The sequence below is a fragment of the Hippoglossus stenolepis genome, chromosome 2 (genome assembly GCF_022539355.2).
Source record: "Hippoglossus stenolepis isolate QCI-W04-F060 chromosome 2, HSTE1.2, whole genome shotgun sequence".
NCBI lineage: Eukaryota > Metazoa > Chordata > Actinopteri > Pleuronectiformes > Pleuronectidae > Hippoglossus > Hippoglossus stenolepis.
In genome coordinates, this window is record NC_061484.1 from 30,531,840 (window position 1) to 30,547,215 (window position 15,376).

General features: G+C 43.5%; 1 protein-coding gene across 2 annotated transcripts; it reads left to right on the top strand.

The window, feature by feature from the left end:
* Window positions 1-6,109: 6,109 nt before the first annotated feature.
* Window positions 6,110-15,341, top strand: LOC118099037 (E3 ubiquitin-protein ligase pellino homolog 1). Of its 2 annotated transcripts, none has more exons than XM_047341529.1 (6): window positions 6,110-6,293; window positions 12,552-12,681; window positions 13,062-13,163; window positions 13,644-13,841; window positions 13,916-14,104; window positions 14,411-15,341. In XM_047341529.1, the coding sequence occupies exons 1-6, from the start codon at window positions 6,244-6,246 to the stop codon at window positions 14,987-14,989; spliced, it is 1,248 nt and encodes a 415-aa protein (XP_047197485.1). In that variant the 5' UTR covers window positions 6,110-6,243; the 3' UTR covers window positions 14,990-15,341. The 2 variants fall into 2 exon arrangements, with proteins under 2 accessions (XP_047197485.1, XP_047197484.1); XM_047341528.1 differs by lacking the exon at window positions 6,110-6,293 and adding an exon at window positions 9,522-9,625.
* The last annotated feature ends 35 nt before the right edge of the window (window positions 15,342-15,376 follow it).

Here is a 15,376-nt window from a genome sequence, read left to right on the forward strand (position 1 = left end):
AAAGTATTTAAAGACACATGAAGTTATGGTACAATGCATCATCTCAAATACTCCAGCAGATGGTGCTGTTAGTGAAATACTGTAGATTAAACTCACACATTGACGGAGAGCGGAAATCCTCGTGTCCTTTAACAGCACAGGAAACTCTGTCTGCACGATGAAAACATCTGAATAAGATGCTCCTTCCTTCATCTTCTGTTGATTCTTGTACCAGACGTAGTTCAGAGGATCAGGAAGACGACAACTGCTCTGACACCTGAGCTCTGCCCGGTTAGAAGAGTCACCCTTCACTGATGTGCTCACCTGCACATGCAAATCTGTGTGTGAGAATAAGGAATTCATTTCATTCAAACTGACAACACACACATGCATATAAAAGTGCACAGACACACTCAAGTGAACCAAACAAGATGTAGGAAATAAATGAATGAATGTTCAGATGTAAATGTTACCTTTGACAGACAGAGTGACTCCAGCTGAACCAGTTAAACTCCCAGTAGGTTGGTTTGTTGTGAACCTGAACTTGTACACAGCTGAGTCGCTCTCTCTCAGGTTAGAGATTCTCAGAGTGCACGTGTTGTTTCCACAGAGATACTCCACACGACCTGAATACTCCGGATCAGTCCTTAGATCAACGTGAATCCCATTACTCTCTTGAATGAACCAGAAAGTTTCCTGAACTGTAGTATCATGGTTATTAAATGTGGATGGGTATGTGTAGGTACAGGTAATGTCCACTGTTGATCCTCTGACGGCACAGATCTCAGTAGAAGTGTAACTCACATCCCAGCCACTCTCACACTGTACCACTGTAACACAGAGAATCAGATTCATAACGACACCAGAGAACACTTAGTTTACTTTTTACTTTCTGTAGAAAAGAAACACATTTCCATGAGCAGCATTCCATAGCATTTCAACTGATGACTCCACACACTGATGACAATTCCTGCATCGAGAGGAGAGGAACTCAGTCATGATGATAATAATAATAATAATAATAATAATAATAATAATAATAATAATAATAATAATAACATGTTTCAGCCTCTGTAATACTTTGAGGTCTAGACGATAGAAACTTCTAAACAAAGGTACAAAATAATACTGATGATAATTCCTTCATATATTTTCTTTCTGCATCACTTTACAGGTGGTGATCTGAAAATGAATGAATGGTTCATTTATATTTTTACTTTCTTTCTCAAACTGACTTCAGGTGAATCAGAAGTCCGAGTGTAAAATAGAGTGAAACATGAATGTAGACGTACAGTACCTGTCACAGTGAGAAGAAGGACAACAAATCCACTGGCTGCTGCAGTTACACTCATAGTAGCTGCTGCTCTCGTCTGTGACTTCAAACAATAAAAACATCCACAGGTAAATAATGTGCACAAGATGAAACTCAGTCACATCACAGACACGTCTACCTCCAACACAGAAGAGTCTGAGAATAAAGACAGATTCTGTAAGAGAAAGATCAATTTAAACTGATAAACACCCCCCTTCCTTCCTCTCTACACTTACATGCTTCCTGAGCCCGATGGTGGAAGATTAAACTGTGGTTTGTACAAACTGTGAATTTCTTCATTTAACAGAGTGTTAGAAACGACTTTAGTGGCTGTTTAGTGTTTAGTGGATGATATCATTTGGCTTCACTTTGGGGGTAGCTGTCATGTTGTCCATCTTTATATTCAGTATCAAACGTGAAGTTTAGTGAAGATTAGACGTTGTAAATTTGAGTTAAAACAAATTCCTGTTTCATGGTGAAACATCAAAGTTTGACATGTCACCATGGAAACGTGAATATATAACATGAAGCTTTTTTGTGTTCCTGGATGAGCGGGTGTCACTTCTGCAACAATCTCCTGTTAAATCTTCAAAATGTACTGATGTACTTTAATCGTCCAGAAACATTATTAGCAATAAACTTGTTGACCTAGTTTTTATGTCAAGTGCTTCATGATTCTCAGCTGACGACCTCAATAGTCCTTTAAATATTATTATGTAACAATTCTTCATTAGATTTATAAATACGACAAGACCTATATATTTGTTGACTTGTGTACTTACATTATCCAAAATATTGTTGTTGAAACCCCCCTCCAGAAAATGATTATTGGTCACTCCCATTGATTGATATAAAATCTTTTAGCTGTTCTAATATTAGTTACAACTAATTACAATTTATAATATTTAGAAGTTAATCTTATTGTTATTTGTAACATTTTGACAGTAACACACATTACGGTTAGCGTTAGCCTAACCTGAGGCTAACTCTACACCTGGTTGAGCCTGGGAAATATTTTCAATTGTGGGAGAAGAAGAACAACTTTCTTACCTTTACCTTTCGTGACTTCCAAAGTGAGAAGTGAGAGAATTTGTAATCTGGGTTAACCAACCCATCAAGAAAGAAAACAAACCTTTACAAACACTGCACATGTCTATATGTTTTATTTCTTCTGGTTCCGTGAGGCTGTAAAATCCACATATAAACAACAGATTCATATTTTATAAATAAAAAATGCCAATTTTATTTTAGGATCAGTTATTAATTAATGAGATCCTTGTCCAATTACTATTTCCTTGACATAAGTGGCTCTTCAGAATGAGACTAATTTGCTGCTGGTGTCAGCTTGTTGTAATGAAGTGTTCCTCACATGTTCCTCACATGTTCCTCACATGTTCTCCAGGTTCTGTGTGTGAGAACAAATGTCTGAGTCAGTGTCTCTGGACAGTTTCTGGATCTTCTCCTGCAGCCTCCTAGTAAAATGTCTGTAAAATGTCAGAGTGAGTCCATGTGAGGAGACAGCAGGACAATGTGTGGAAGGCTGCTTCTTCACATGACAAACACAAACTACAAAAAACATCCAGACAACATTTTCCAGAGTTCAAGTCTGAAAATAGCTTCAGTAAAAAGAGAAAACTGACACTTGTCTTTTCTCCTCTTTGACCTTGAAGTGAAATGTTTTATTTCACATGTATGAACTCTTGAAGAAAGAGACACATCATGTCATGAATGTGATAAAACGCCTTCACACAGTCCTGCTGGTTTTTCCTGTTTGCAGAGTTCGACCTGTACAAGAATCTATTAACTTCATGTTGTGTCGTTTCTGCCTGAAGAAATTAGCGTTTAACAACACACACACGGACTCGTGCAGCCGAGGTGGAGAACAGCTGGAAACTAAACTAGTTGAACTAAAGGGAAATAATCTCAAAACAACACTTTTACCTGAAGGTAGCACATCTTCAAAAACACAAGATTTTATTTCATGCACTTGAAGAACAATCTTGTTTTGTTCATTATTTCTAAAAAGAGCTAAAAGGCTTTTTCTCAACGTGTCGGGTTTGTGTTTGTCCCCATCGTGATGCTAAACCTGTCGGTGTGTGATCCTGCTCTAACATTTCAAAACAGGAAACACAAACTCTTCATGTATCGACTCTGAAGAATTTATACTTTGTTACTTCAGACTATGTTGCTACATTTCAGAGGAAATATTTGACTCATTACTCTTGATTTATTTTGCAGATTCAGATTATTACAACAAAATATAAACAATTAATCAAATCAGACTTTATTTATAGCGTCTTTCGTGCACTGTTGCGATACAAGGTCTCGAACGACATAATAGATCAAATACAACATTAGAATAAAACACAACAATACAATATAGCAGGTAGACTAAGATAAACTAAACTAATAACATGTGATGAATAAATCGCTCCCACGGCTCCATTTCTTAGCTCTCGCCAATAAAAAAACCAATATCTGGTTGTTGGTTAAAGTCTTGTGATTCTCAAAATGTTTTCATTTTACAGATAGGACTTATAGTTTTTGAGTAACAAGCATTTGTTTGAGCAGAGCGCTAGAGTGTAGAAATATCTCCTCCCCATTGGGTCCAATGTTACATTTCAGAGTTCATTTTTGGAATTAGAACTACGTTTCTAAATTGCTCGCACGGCCTCATTTTTTGACTCTAACCAATAATATAGATATCTATTTGTTCGTCAAAGTCTTGTGATTCTCACGGTGTTTTCATCTCACAGATAGGAGTTATAGATTTTGAATTAGAGCATTTTGTTCGTGACGTACTCCCGAGGTCCAAAGTGTCACTCGCTCTCTGTCACAGGTGCAGTAATTAGTGAAGTTACACACACGCAGGGGGCGGGGCAGGGGGCGGGGCCAGAGGGGGAAAGTGATCAGCACTATATGTAGTGAGGTGGGTGGAGCAGAGGGGCGGAGACTCAGAGGTCGTGTGGAGCAGAGGGGCGGAGACTCAGAGGTCGTGTGGAGCAGAGGGGCGGAGACTCAGAGGTCGTGTGGAGCAGAGGGGCGGAGACTCAGAGGTCGTGTGGAGCAGAGGGGCGGAGACTCAGAGGTCGTGTAGAGCAGAGGGGCGGAGACTCAGAGGTCGTGTAGAGCAGAGGCGAGACCCAGAGGTCGTGGGAGCAGAGGCGGAGACTCAGAGGTCGTGGAGCAGAGGCGGAGACTCAGAGGTCGTGGAGGGGCGAGACTCGAGGTTGAGAGGCCGAGTGGGTAGAGCAGAGGCGGAGACTCAGAGGTCGGGTGGAGCAGAGGCGGAGACTCAGAGGTCGTGTGGAGCAGAGGGGCGGAGACTCAGAGGTCGGAGCAAGGCGAGACTCAGAGGTTGTGGAGCAGAGGGGCGGAGACTCAGAGGTCGTGTAGAGCAGAGGGGCGGAGACTCAGAGGTCGTGTAGAGCAGAGGGGCGGAGACTCAGAGGTCGGGAGGTCAACCAGGTGAGGGCAGAACCTTAACTTTGACTTTTTCTTTGTCTGATGAGTTTGAGCCACAAAGTGATTGGATCAGTGGTTGAGACGCTGACTCAGTGATCCACTGGTTGAGAGTTCAAAACCCACTGAAGCCAAAAATATATTTTTCTTACATGTCCAGTTGCACTCAGCTTCAATATTGACTAATTGTTATAGCGCCACCTAGTGGTCAGTGTGAAAATGAAGTTTGAGCAATCGGTCCCAAATTGCACACACTTCATCAGATTCCTGACCTGAACAGATATATGAGTGTGTATGCAGTGTTAGTGATAGCGCCACCTACTGATCAAGTCTCTCTCTCTCTCTCTCTGAAACTGGTACATGTTCTCTCTCTCTCTCTCTCTCTCTCTGCTCTCTCTCTCTCTCTCTCTCTCTGAAACTGGTACATGTTTCTCTCTCTCTCTCTTCTCCTCTCTCTCTCTCTCTCTCTCTCTTCTCTCTCCTCTCTCTCTCTCTCTCTCTCTCTGAAACTGGTACATGTTCTCTCTCTCTCTCTCTCTCTCTGAAACTGGTACTTTCTCTCTCTCTCTCTCTCTGAAACTGGTACATGTCTCTCTCTCTCTCTCTCTCTCTCTCTCTCTCTGAAACTGGTACATGTTCTCTCTCCTCTCTCTCTCTCTCTCTCTCTCGCTCTCTCTCTGAAACTGGACATGTTCTCTCTCTCTCTCTCTCTCTCTCTGAAACTGGCATGTTCTCTCTCTCTGCTCTCTCTCTCTCTCTGAAACTGTACATGTTTCTCTCTCTCTCTCTCTCTCTCTCTCTGAAACTGGTACATGTTCTCTCTCTCTCTCTCTCTCTCTCTCTCTCTGAAACTGGTACATGTTCTCTCTCTCTCTTAAAGCAGCAAGTCTGTCTGTCTCTCTTCCCAAAAAAAAAAAGAAAAAGAGTCTGTGGATCCGGCAGCAAGCAAGGCACCCATTTCGAAATTTCTCGGCAGGAGGAATTTTCTAGTTTATATTTGAAACCTCACTCAACATCTTGTATTAAACTTGTACTTTAACACGTTTGTACTTTCACTTTATCAAAGTCTTGAATTCAAGGGTTTCACAGATAGTATCTTCACTTTATTGATAATACTTTTACTGAATATTAGTACTTTTTACCAACTGATAAATATCTGAAAATATCACAACTCTTTTTATTGCTTTACTTTGAAATGCCGCTGCTGCACTTCCTTGTTTTATTTTGAAAGGATGTGGGAGGAAGAGGCTCAAGCATTGTCTTTCAAGAACCGCCCTTTTCTTGCCTCTGATTGGCTGCAGTCGGGTATGAAGAGCGCTCATTGGTCGGTGTAAGGGTAAGAATGTGAGGATCAGCCAATCAGAGGCAGGTTCGGAGACGAAGCTGAAGCTCACTGAGTTTGTTGTGAATTTAACGTTTGACCGAAGAGAACTCGGTCGAAGTCCCGGTGAAGGTTTTAATACCGAGTCGCGTTCAGCGCTCAGAGGCCGATGAGCTCATCGGTGAGCGGGACGTTCACACCAGGAGCCTCCGAAGTTCTGTGAGTTGATTTTAAACCAGTTTGTCTTCGCTCACTTTCACGTGAAAACTGAAGCTCAACAAGTTCAATGAGTGAAACCCGGTTTTATTCAACTTCACTGAAACGTATCTTCTGTCATTTTAATCTTACACATTCAGAATAATCCCGCGTTGCTCATTTCAACACCGAACTGTTGTGTTCAAAAGAGATTTGAGCTCATTTGTGTTATTTGTCACCATTTTATTTGATATAAGTGTATTTAACTTATAATGTGTTAATTGTTTTAATGGTTTCTCTTTGTTCCCTCAACTTTAACACCCATGTTCCCTGTCATGATTCTATATGAAGTGTGTGTGATGTTGAATTCAGGATGTAAAGATAGTTATTTAACCACATTACACATGTAATTTGAAATAATACACACAGTTATACTTTGACTGAATGTATGTTGTGTAGTATTCCAAAATACTCCTGTAGTGTTTTCTTCAAATCCTGGATTTTAAGTTTGCTGTTAACTATATATAGAGTAATTACACATCTTACGCCAAGTAATTACACTTTGATTATTGTGTGTGTGTGTGGTGTGTGTGTGTGTGTGTGTGTGTGTGTGTGTGTGTGTGTGTGTGTGTGTGTGTGTGTGTGTGTGTGTGTGTGTGTGTGTGTGTGTGTGTGTGTGTGTGTGTGTGTGTGTGTGTGTGTGTGTGTGTGTGTGGTGTGTGTGTGTGTGTGTGTGTGTGTGTGTGTGTGTGTGTGTGTGTGCATGAAGCAGTGGTTGTGGTTGACAGGCCGGTCCTCCTGGGTCTCTGCAGCCCAGCTGGCCTCTTTTGTTCAGGCCACACAAACTGATTAGCATTCCCCGTCCAACAGGAGCATCTGTCCCTGCAGACGCTGCCTTTGTTCCCCGTTTAAAACTCAAACTTTCGCTCTTTCTGTCCAACTGTCGGCTCAAGTTTAAAAGCTGGCAGACGTGCCGACCCCTTCTCCACACGCCACACGCTGACCCGGGCCTGGAGAGAGGGAGTGGACGAAAGCAGGGAGGGTGAGGAGACCGTCATCGTAACACCCTTCATTCGAAGGCATAATGGGCACGTGCCTGTTTTTAAAGCTGTTATCTGCTCAGAAAATGAATCAGGAGATCGTATCCATCAGTGTTTGAATAGTGTCACACCTCAAAACACACACCTCATCTTTCTTACAATCAGAAATTTGAAATAACGGCAAAACACTTAATGATTTCACTGTCAGAGTCTGAGTGATTCTAATCGTCACCCAGCTCCAAGAAAAACTCTGTGACGACAGAATGTTGTATTTAGTCATTTGAAAAACTAACTCTTATTATGATATTGATCTTCGGTGAAATCCTCCAGCAAAGCTTCACATCTTTTTATTCAAACATTAATGACCGTGTGTCATCTTTGTTCATCTGGTTAATGAGGCCCAATCTGAATAATCTGGTGTTTTCATGGTGCAAGAAAGGAACCATTGCTTTAATCTACTCATAATGAAACTATTAGTTAAACTCTGTTTTATCCTCTTAATCCAACACACACTGTTGCCATGGTGAACTGGGGAAATGGGTTGTGTGTGTGTGTGTGTGTGTGTGTGTGTGTGTGTGTGTGTGTGTGTGTGTGTGTGTGTGTGTGTGTGTGTGTGTGTGTGTGTGTGTGTGTGTGTGTGTGTGTGTGTGTGGTGTTTTAGTGAACTGCTCATGAAGACGCCCAAAGCTGAACTTTACTTCCTCAAGCTGCAGGGAGCAACTTTCTAACCTTAAGTCATCATGAGATGAGTCTGATGTGTGAGTGTGAACATGAGGAAGTTTCCTCCTTCTCTCCCTGAGCGTCTGTTCTCTGTGACTCTGCTGAGTGGGTTCCATCTCCTGTGAGAAGAACTGACTGAGAGTCAGCTTCAACTGTCACAACCAGCTGCAGGTGAAGAGTGAAGCTGAACTGAGATCAGTTCAAAACACTCTGAAGTTATTAAAAACCAGAGTTTATCTCCAACATTCAGCAGGAAACTGTTAAAACATTCTGATCAGAGTTTGGTGGATTTGTTACAGCAGCAGCTCTTCAGGTTCAGGAAGCAGAGGATCATGGGTAATATCCAGTGGGACGACCCAGTCAGAGTCAACACATTGAGACACTTTGTTTTACACATGAAATCCACGTCAACGATGGAATCAGAACTGAATTCAGATTCAAAACTATGCTAATATTACGAGTGGGATGCAGAGTGGGCGCCACCATAAGAAACGTAGTTCTTCCATTTGATGTTGAAATGCAGTTGTTGGAGAAGAAGCTGAAATCCAAAGAGCTTTGTGTCGTCGATGAGAAACCATGAGTGATGGAGTCTGTGGGCGGAGGTTACGTCTCCGTCACGAGAGGAAAGACATTCACAACAGAGGGTTTGTTTGAGACGAGTCACTTCAGGAGTCGTCCTCCCTGGTGTCCAGTTCCAGGCAGTGAATTACTCTCTGTCCGCTGCCTCTTCACTGCCTGACTGTGTTCAGGGGGCTGGATGTAGCTGGTCGTGATGGATGGAGGGAGGAGGCTCTCTTTTCTTTTCATGATACTCACAACTATAAATATCTTCAACTTGAAGCCAAACTGGCTGCAGGGTTTCCCCCAGGACGCTGTTCATGGACGTGGTCGATGTCTGAGTGACAGTGTTTTCAATAATCATTCATTTTCATAGTTTAAATGGTGAAACAGAGCAGTGGGATAGTTCGTGGTTTCCTCCGGCCCTCAGACGGACGCTGACGTGGACGTCACATGTAAAATGGTTTTGTGGGAACCCGACCCATCGTCAAAGAAAACTCGAGGCTTTCAAAAGTTCCCCAGGAAACTACTGGTGCTGTCGCAGCAATGATTCTAACCACCAGCCTGAAGAGGTGACCAACAGAAAGTGAAAGTGTCTCAGCCGCTGCCACCTCACAGCCTCACTCAGTGCTCTGCAGTCAATACGTAGATTGTGTGCCACTGTGGCTCCCAGCACAAAGACAGTGTGTGTGTGTATCGTGGTCATGTGTGAGGCCGTGCTGAAGCCTTTGTGTGTGTTTTGTGTGAATGCCACAGCAGTTGTTTTTACATTTTAAATTAAATATTCAAAGTGACGTGAGGAGAAACGACTCACTTTACATTTAATTATCAGAATGTGTGTATGTGAAGTCAAAGTTGTTAAACTTCTTATTGTTGTGTGTGTAGGTGTCTTGAACGCGCACTGATGGAGATGCACTGAGGGCGACACTCACACCCCCAGAACGCCGCACAGATGTTTTCACTCGGGCAGGGAAACATCCCCACCTCCCCCGCCTCTACCAAAGGACCCATCAAATATGGAGAGCTCTTACTGCTGGGGTAAGATGTTCACTCGCCACATTTTACATGTGCGGTGAAAACAACACTGTCAACAAGGTGAAGCTTTACACGCTGACCCGTTTGAAGCTGTGTTAAGCTTTAACAAGTAAACTTCTCTTTTCTAGTCCCTGAAACAACCATTGTCTAAAGAAAACAACATCTGGAATGAGATCATTTCTCTACAGAGTGAACATCACTTTGCTTTAGATAAATAATCCACCACAGTGAAAACTGTGTACGAGCTTCATGTGTTTGTTCCGTTGTTTCATGGGATCTGGTTAGTTTTGGTTTCATGTTGTAATTTAGGGACGAAAGAATTTTGTCTGACAATGAATGAATCGTTCATCAGGTTGCCATGGTAACATCGTGATGTATCACTACCAGCATCAGCACCTTCAGGCGCAGTACTCCACAGTACTCTACAGTACTCCATTACTCTACAGTACTCGATTCTACAGTACTCTACAGTACTCCATTACTCTACAGTACTACAGTACTCCGGTACTCCACAGTACTCTACAGTACTCCACAGTACTCTACAGTACTCCAGTACTCCAGTACTCCAGTACTCCACAGTACTCCAGTACTCCAGTACTCTACAGTACTCCAGTACTCCGCACTAGTCTGACCGTGCTCTGAGGAAACTTTCACACCTGATATTTAGGTTCAGACTAAACTGAACCAAACAAGGTGTGAAAGAATCCTTCATTGTGAAGTAATTCAGTTGAATATTTCAGGTGAATAAGAAGATGATGATTACACAGAAAGTCTTTATGGTTTTACTGAACATGTGTAAAGTTGTTTGATTTGTTTCCCGTCCGTCGGTTATGAAGCAGTTAAAACTCGTCTGGACTCGTGTGTTGATGTCCAGCCTCACTGTGGTCGACAAACCTTTAAAACCAACTTCTCTTTGTTCTAACATGTTTAACTCAGAATCAATACAGTGATGAAGCAGATCCTGTTCTTTATGCACTGAGTGAAATCCAATCCAGAGGTTCTGTTGAGCAGCAGCACAGCTGAGAGTAAAGTGTGAAACTCAACCGCAGTGAAGAAGCAGCTGGCGGATGGCGGGCGGGAGAGAGACTGGTCGAGGGATGTGAGGAACGTTGCTGCTGCTGAGGCGTCAGGCCTTTTGTTTGCTGTTGTGTCGTAGTGGTCACATGTGGAATTCAAAAGACAGGGGAGAGAAACTGACAGTGACTCCGGTCATAGAGTTTAAATTTAAAGAGCCTTACAGTTTGTGAAAACCGAGGTTGAGTTGTGTGTGGTGCTGTGGAGCCACACTGCTGCTGGGGGAGGTCAGACCGTTACTTATCTGAAACACAGGAAGTTTGTATTATCCTGTGAAAGAATGTTTCACCTCCCAACTGAACTCCAATGTTTATTTACCTGCGTCTGGCTCTGAAGATAACGTCCGACTAAACCCACTTTTACACTTGAGAGTAACATGACGTTCAGTTTGTTTTCTAACGCTGTCAGAATAATGATCCTCGCGCTGTTTTACACTTTAATGTAGTTCAGAGAAAAGATAAAAATAGATCCGGACAGATTCATCGTTTGGCTGATAGAATTGTCCGATACGAGTCTTTCATACATCATCAGAATCAGCATTTATATTTGGTGAAATTAAAACTTTGATGCGGTTATCGCTCGTCTATAAAGACTTTGACTCGAACACCAGAGACTCATGGACCTGGACTTGAACAAAACCTTCGATATGCGGTGATCAGAAATTCTCACCAATCTCAAAATAGTGATTCTTCATTTTCATGATATGAAACTAATCCCGTTCAGGAGCAGCAGTGAAATGTCTTTGTCTCATAGATGAATGTAATTTTGTGACCATATAAATATATAAAGACACATATGATCCTTCTACTTTAAATGGTATAAAGTCTTAACATGCACATTGTACTGAGTATTTATTATTTGTATAAACTACACAGACATAGAATGAGAAAACACAAAGTTGAACCTGACACTTCACACCTGTTGGTCTGGATGTGAGATGTGACTTGTCAAACATTACATTTGTTAGTAAACAGTCCCAGCTGTTTGTGAGTAAACAGTCCCAGCTGTTTGTTAGTAAACAGTCCCAGCTGTTTGTTAGTAAACAGTCCCAGCTGTTTGTTAGTAAACAGTCTCAGCTGTTTGTCAGTAAACAGTCCCAGCTGTTTGTGAGTAAACAGTCCCAGCTGTTTGTCAGTAAACAGTCCCAGCTGTTTGTTAGTAAACAGTCTCAGCTGCTTGTCAGTAAAACAGTCCCAGCTGTTTGTGAGTAAACAGTCCCAGCTGTTTGTTAGTAAACAGTCCCAGCTGTTTGTTAGTAAACAGTCCCAGCTGCTTGTTAGTAAACAGTCCCAGCTGCTTGTGTTAGTAAACAGTCCCAGCTGTTTGTTAGTAAACAGTCCCAGCTGCTTGTCAGTAAACAGTCCCAGCTGCTTGTGAGTAAACAGTCCCAGCTGTTTGTTAGTAAACAGTCCCAGCTGTTTGTCTGTTTGTTAGTAAACAGTCCCAGCTGCTTGTGAGTAAACAGTCCCAGCTGTTTGTGAGTAAACAGTCCCAGCTGTTTGTCTGTTTGTTAGTAAACAGTCCCAGCTGTTTGTGAGTAAACAGTCCCAGCAGTTTGTCTGTTTGTTAGTAAACAGTCACAGCTGCTTGTGAGTAAACAGTCCCAGCTGTTTGTCTGTTTGTTAGTAAACAGTCCCAGCTGTTTGTTAGTAAACAGTCCCAGTTGTTTGTCTGTTTGTTAGTAAACAGTCCCAGCTGTTTGTTAGTAAACAGTCCCAGCTGTTTGTCTGTTTGTTAGTAAACAGTCCCAGCAGTTTGTCTGTTTGTTAGTAAACAGTCACAGCTGTTTGTTAGTAAACAGTCCCAGCTGTTTGTCTGTTTGTTAGTAAACAGTTGTATGATGTCATGTCCTCAGATGTAACGGCTCTCTACCCTGCGGTGACAAGGGGCGTCGGAAAAGGCGCTTCGCTCTGTGTCGCAGAAACAGAGCAAACGGTGTGAAACCCAGCACCGTCCACACGTCCTGCTCCACTGAGGCCACCAAGGTGAGAGCTCATCCACCCATCATCCACCTATCATCCACCCATCATCCACCCATCATCCACCCATCATCCACCCATCATCCACCCATCATCCACCCATCATCCACCCATCATCCACCTGTCATCCACCCATCATCCACCCATCATCCACCCATCATCCACCCATCATCCACCCATCATCCACCCATCATCCACCCATCATCCACCCATCATCCACCCATCATCCACCCATCATCCACCCATCATCCACCCATCATCCACCCATCATCCACCCATCATCCACCCATCATCCACCCATCATCCACCCATCATCCACCTCAGATATGTTGGCTGGAGTTCACCACATATGTTTCTTTAAACTATTGATCTCTCCTGTGTTTCAGGCCGTCAGCAACAAGGAGCAGCACAGTATATCATACACTCTGTCCCGGGCACAGACGGTGGTGGTGGAGTACACCCAGGACAGCAACACAGACATGTTCCAGGTCTGTATCCTCCAGACAATTAGATCTCCACCTAGAATAGGGTTAGGGTTAGGTTAACCCAGAAAGAAGAACTTCCTGAAAGTACAGCTGACATCTCAAACTGAGATTCATCCTCTTTACATTATCTCTCTTTTGATTCACTCAATTAATATTTACTAAATTGCAGCTCAACTGGAAATGTTTTCCATGCGGCTGCAGATTGTTGGAGACACAGATGATGTGGTTTCTGGGTTTTCATCATCGCTGATAGATATTTTCTGTCCAAAAACAAACATGTCCTCTTTGCCAGATTCAGATAATGCTCGTCTCAGAGTCTTGATTCAAATGTGAATTCAGTCTCAGGCAAAATAAACAAATGAGGAACAATACGTAATTAATTGAAGGGTAAAAAAGGAATTTAAAGAAAGTTGTTGTTCTTGCTCACTTTGATTTGTCATGCTACTTGTACTGTCTCGTGTAACGTGGTTTCTCTGATCACAGATCGGACGTTCTACGGAGAATCCCATCGACTTTGTGGTGACCGACATGGTGCCCGGTGGTCAGGCCCTCGCCGACAGTCAGGCGGCTCAGAGCACAATTTCCCGCTTTGCGTGCCGCATCATCTGCCAAAGAAACCCGCCGTACTCTGCACGGATTTACGCTGCCGGCTTCGACTCCTCCAAGAACATCTTCCTCGGGGTAGGCCCATAAAACCGGTGCTGCCGCTCGTTACTCAAAATTAAAGCATTAAACACTAAAACATTTTTTCACAGGAGAGGGCGGCCAAGTGGAGGATGCAGGACGGCCAGATGGACGGACTGACCACCAATGGTGTCCTGGTGATGCACCCGCGTCACGGCTTCAGCCAGGACTCCAGACCCGGCCTGTGGAGGGAAATCTCAGTCTGCGGCAACGTCCTCACGCTGCGGGAGACGAGGTCAGCTCAGCAGAGGGGGAAGACGGTGAGGGCGACGAACACACTGAGCACGAACGTACACGAGCAAATCAAACAGAGGAAAAGTTATATATAATGTGTGATACAGAAAACTGATAAATTGAACACCAACCCTGTCACATAGTGTCAGAGAATCCCACATTTCTCCTCCAGCTGTAGAGACGTTCATTTAGAATTTTTCTCACCATTAACCCACAACTGATAAAGATCTGAATCTCTGGACTGGGCCGACGTGAGTTTCTGTTTTTACAATAAATTGTATTTGTGTGGACGAGGCCTAAATGTTTTAACGTTTCATCCATCTCTTCTTTAGGTTTCCTCTGAGTCCAACGAGTTGGTGGACGGTTCGCTCATCGACCTGTGCGGCGCCACCTTGCTGTGGCGGACAGCTGAGGGCCTGGCACACACCCCCACCGTCAAACACCTGGAGGTGCTGCGGCAGGAGCTGAACGCCGGGCGGCCGCAGTGTCCTGTGGGCTTCAATACGCTCGCCTTCCCCAGCCTGCGCCGCAAAGACGTCCTGGATGAGAAGCAGCCCTGGGCTTACCTGCGTTGCGGCCACGTGCACGGCTACCACGGCTGGGGGGGACGCCGCCACCCCGAGGTGGAGGCGGAATGTCAGGAGAGAGAGTGCCCCATGTGCCGGGCACAGGGCCCCTATGTGCCGCTGTGGCTGGGCTGCGAGGCGGGATTCTATTTGGATGCAGAGCCCCCCACTCACGCCTTTGTCCCCTGCGGTCACGTCTGCTCCCAGAAGACAGCGGCGTACTGGAGTCAGATCCTGCTGCCGCACGGCACGCACGCCTTCCATGCCGCCTGCCCATTCTGCATCCGGCCGCTGAGCGGAGACGTGGGCTGCATCAGACTCATCTTCCAAAGTCCACTGGACTAGAGACCACCAGACGTCTGCACAGAACAATGAGCTCTGACTTTGGGAACTTTCATAATTTAATCCTGAAAATGAAATGAATTTAACTTAATTTTGACAAATTTATGTCATTTATTGATTTCTGCTCTTTCTTAATTTATATATATATATATGATTCTAACAGTTTTGACCTCAACTGTGATCATGTTTGATTTATTTATTCTTTCATCTCTTCAGTCTTTTGTAAATGAATTTAACAGCGGCCATGTTTCCCAGCGTTTCCACTAAAACTTATTTCTGTGTCCATTCACCCATGAATGTTTTGACATTTGATCTGTTTCTCTGGAACTAAATAAAAATGGACGACACGTCTCCACTTCCTCTGGTTTTACAAACATGAAACTAAAATGT

Bases quoted from the DNA above. Each gene is read 5' to 3' on its own strand.
- LOC118099037 (XM_047341528.1), top strand. From the start codon at position 9,540: ATGTTTTCACTCGGGCAGGGAAACATCCCCACCTCCCCCGCCTCTACC. The intron at 13,842-13,915 runs GTAGGCCCATAA...ATTTTTTCACAG, and splicing joins CCAAGAACATCTTCCTCGGG to GAGAGGGCGGCCAAGTGGAG. The intron at 14,105-14,410 runs GTGAGGGCGACG...TCTCTTCTTTAG, and splicing joins CTCAGCAGAGGGGGAAGACG to GTTTCCTCTGAGTCCAACGA.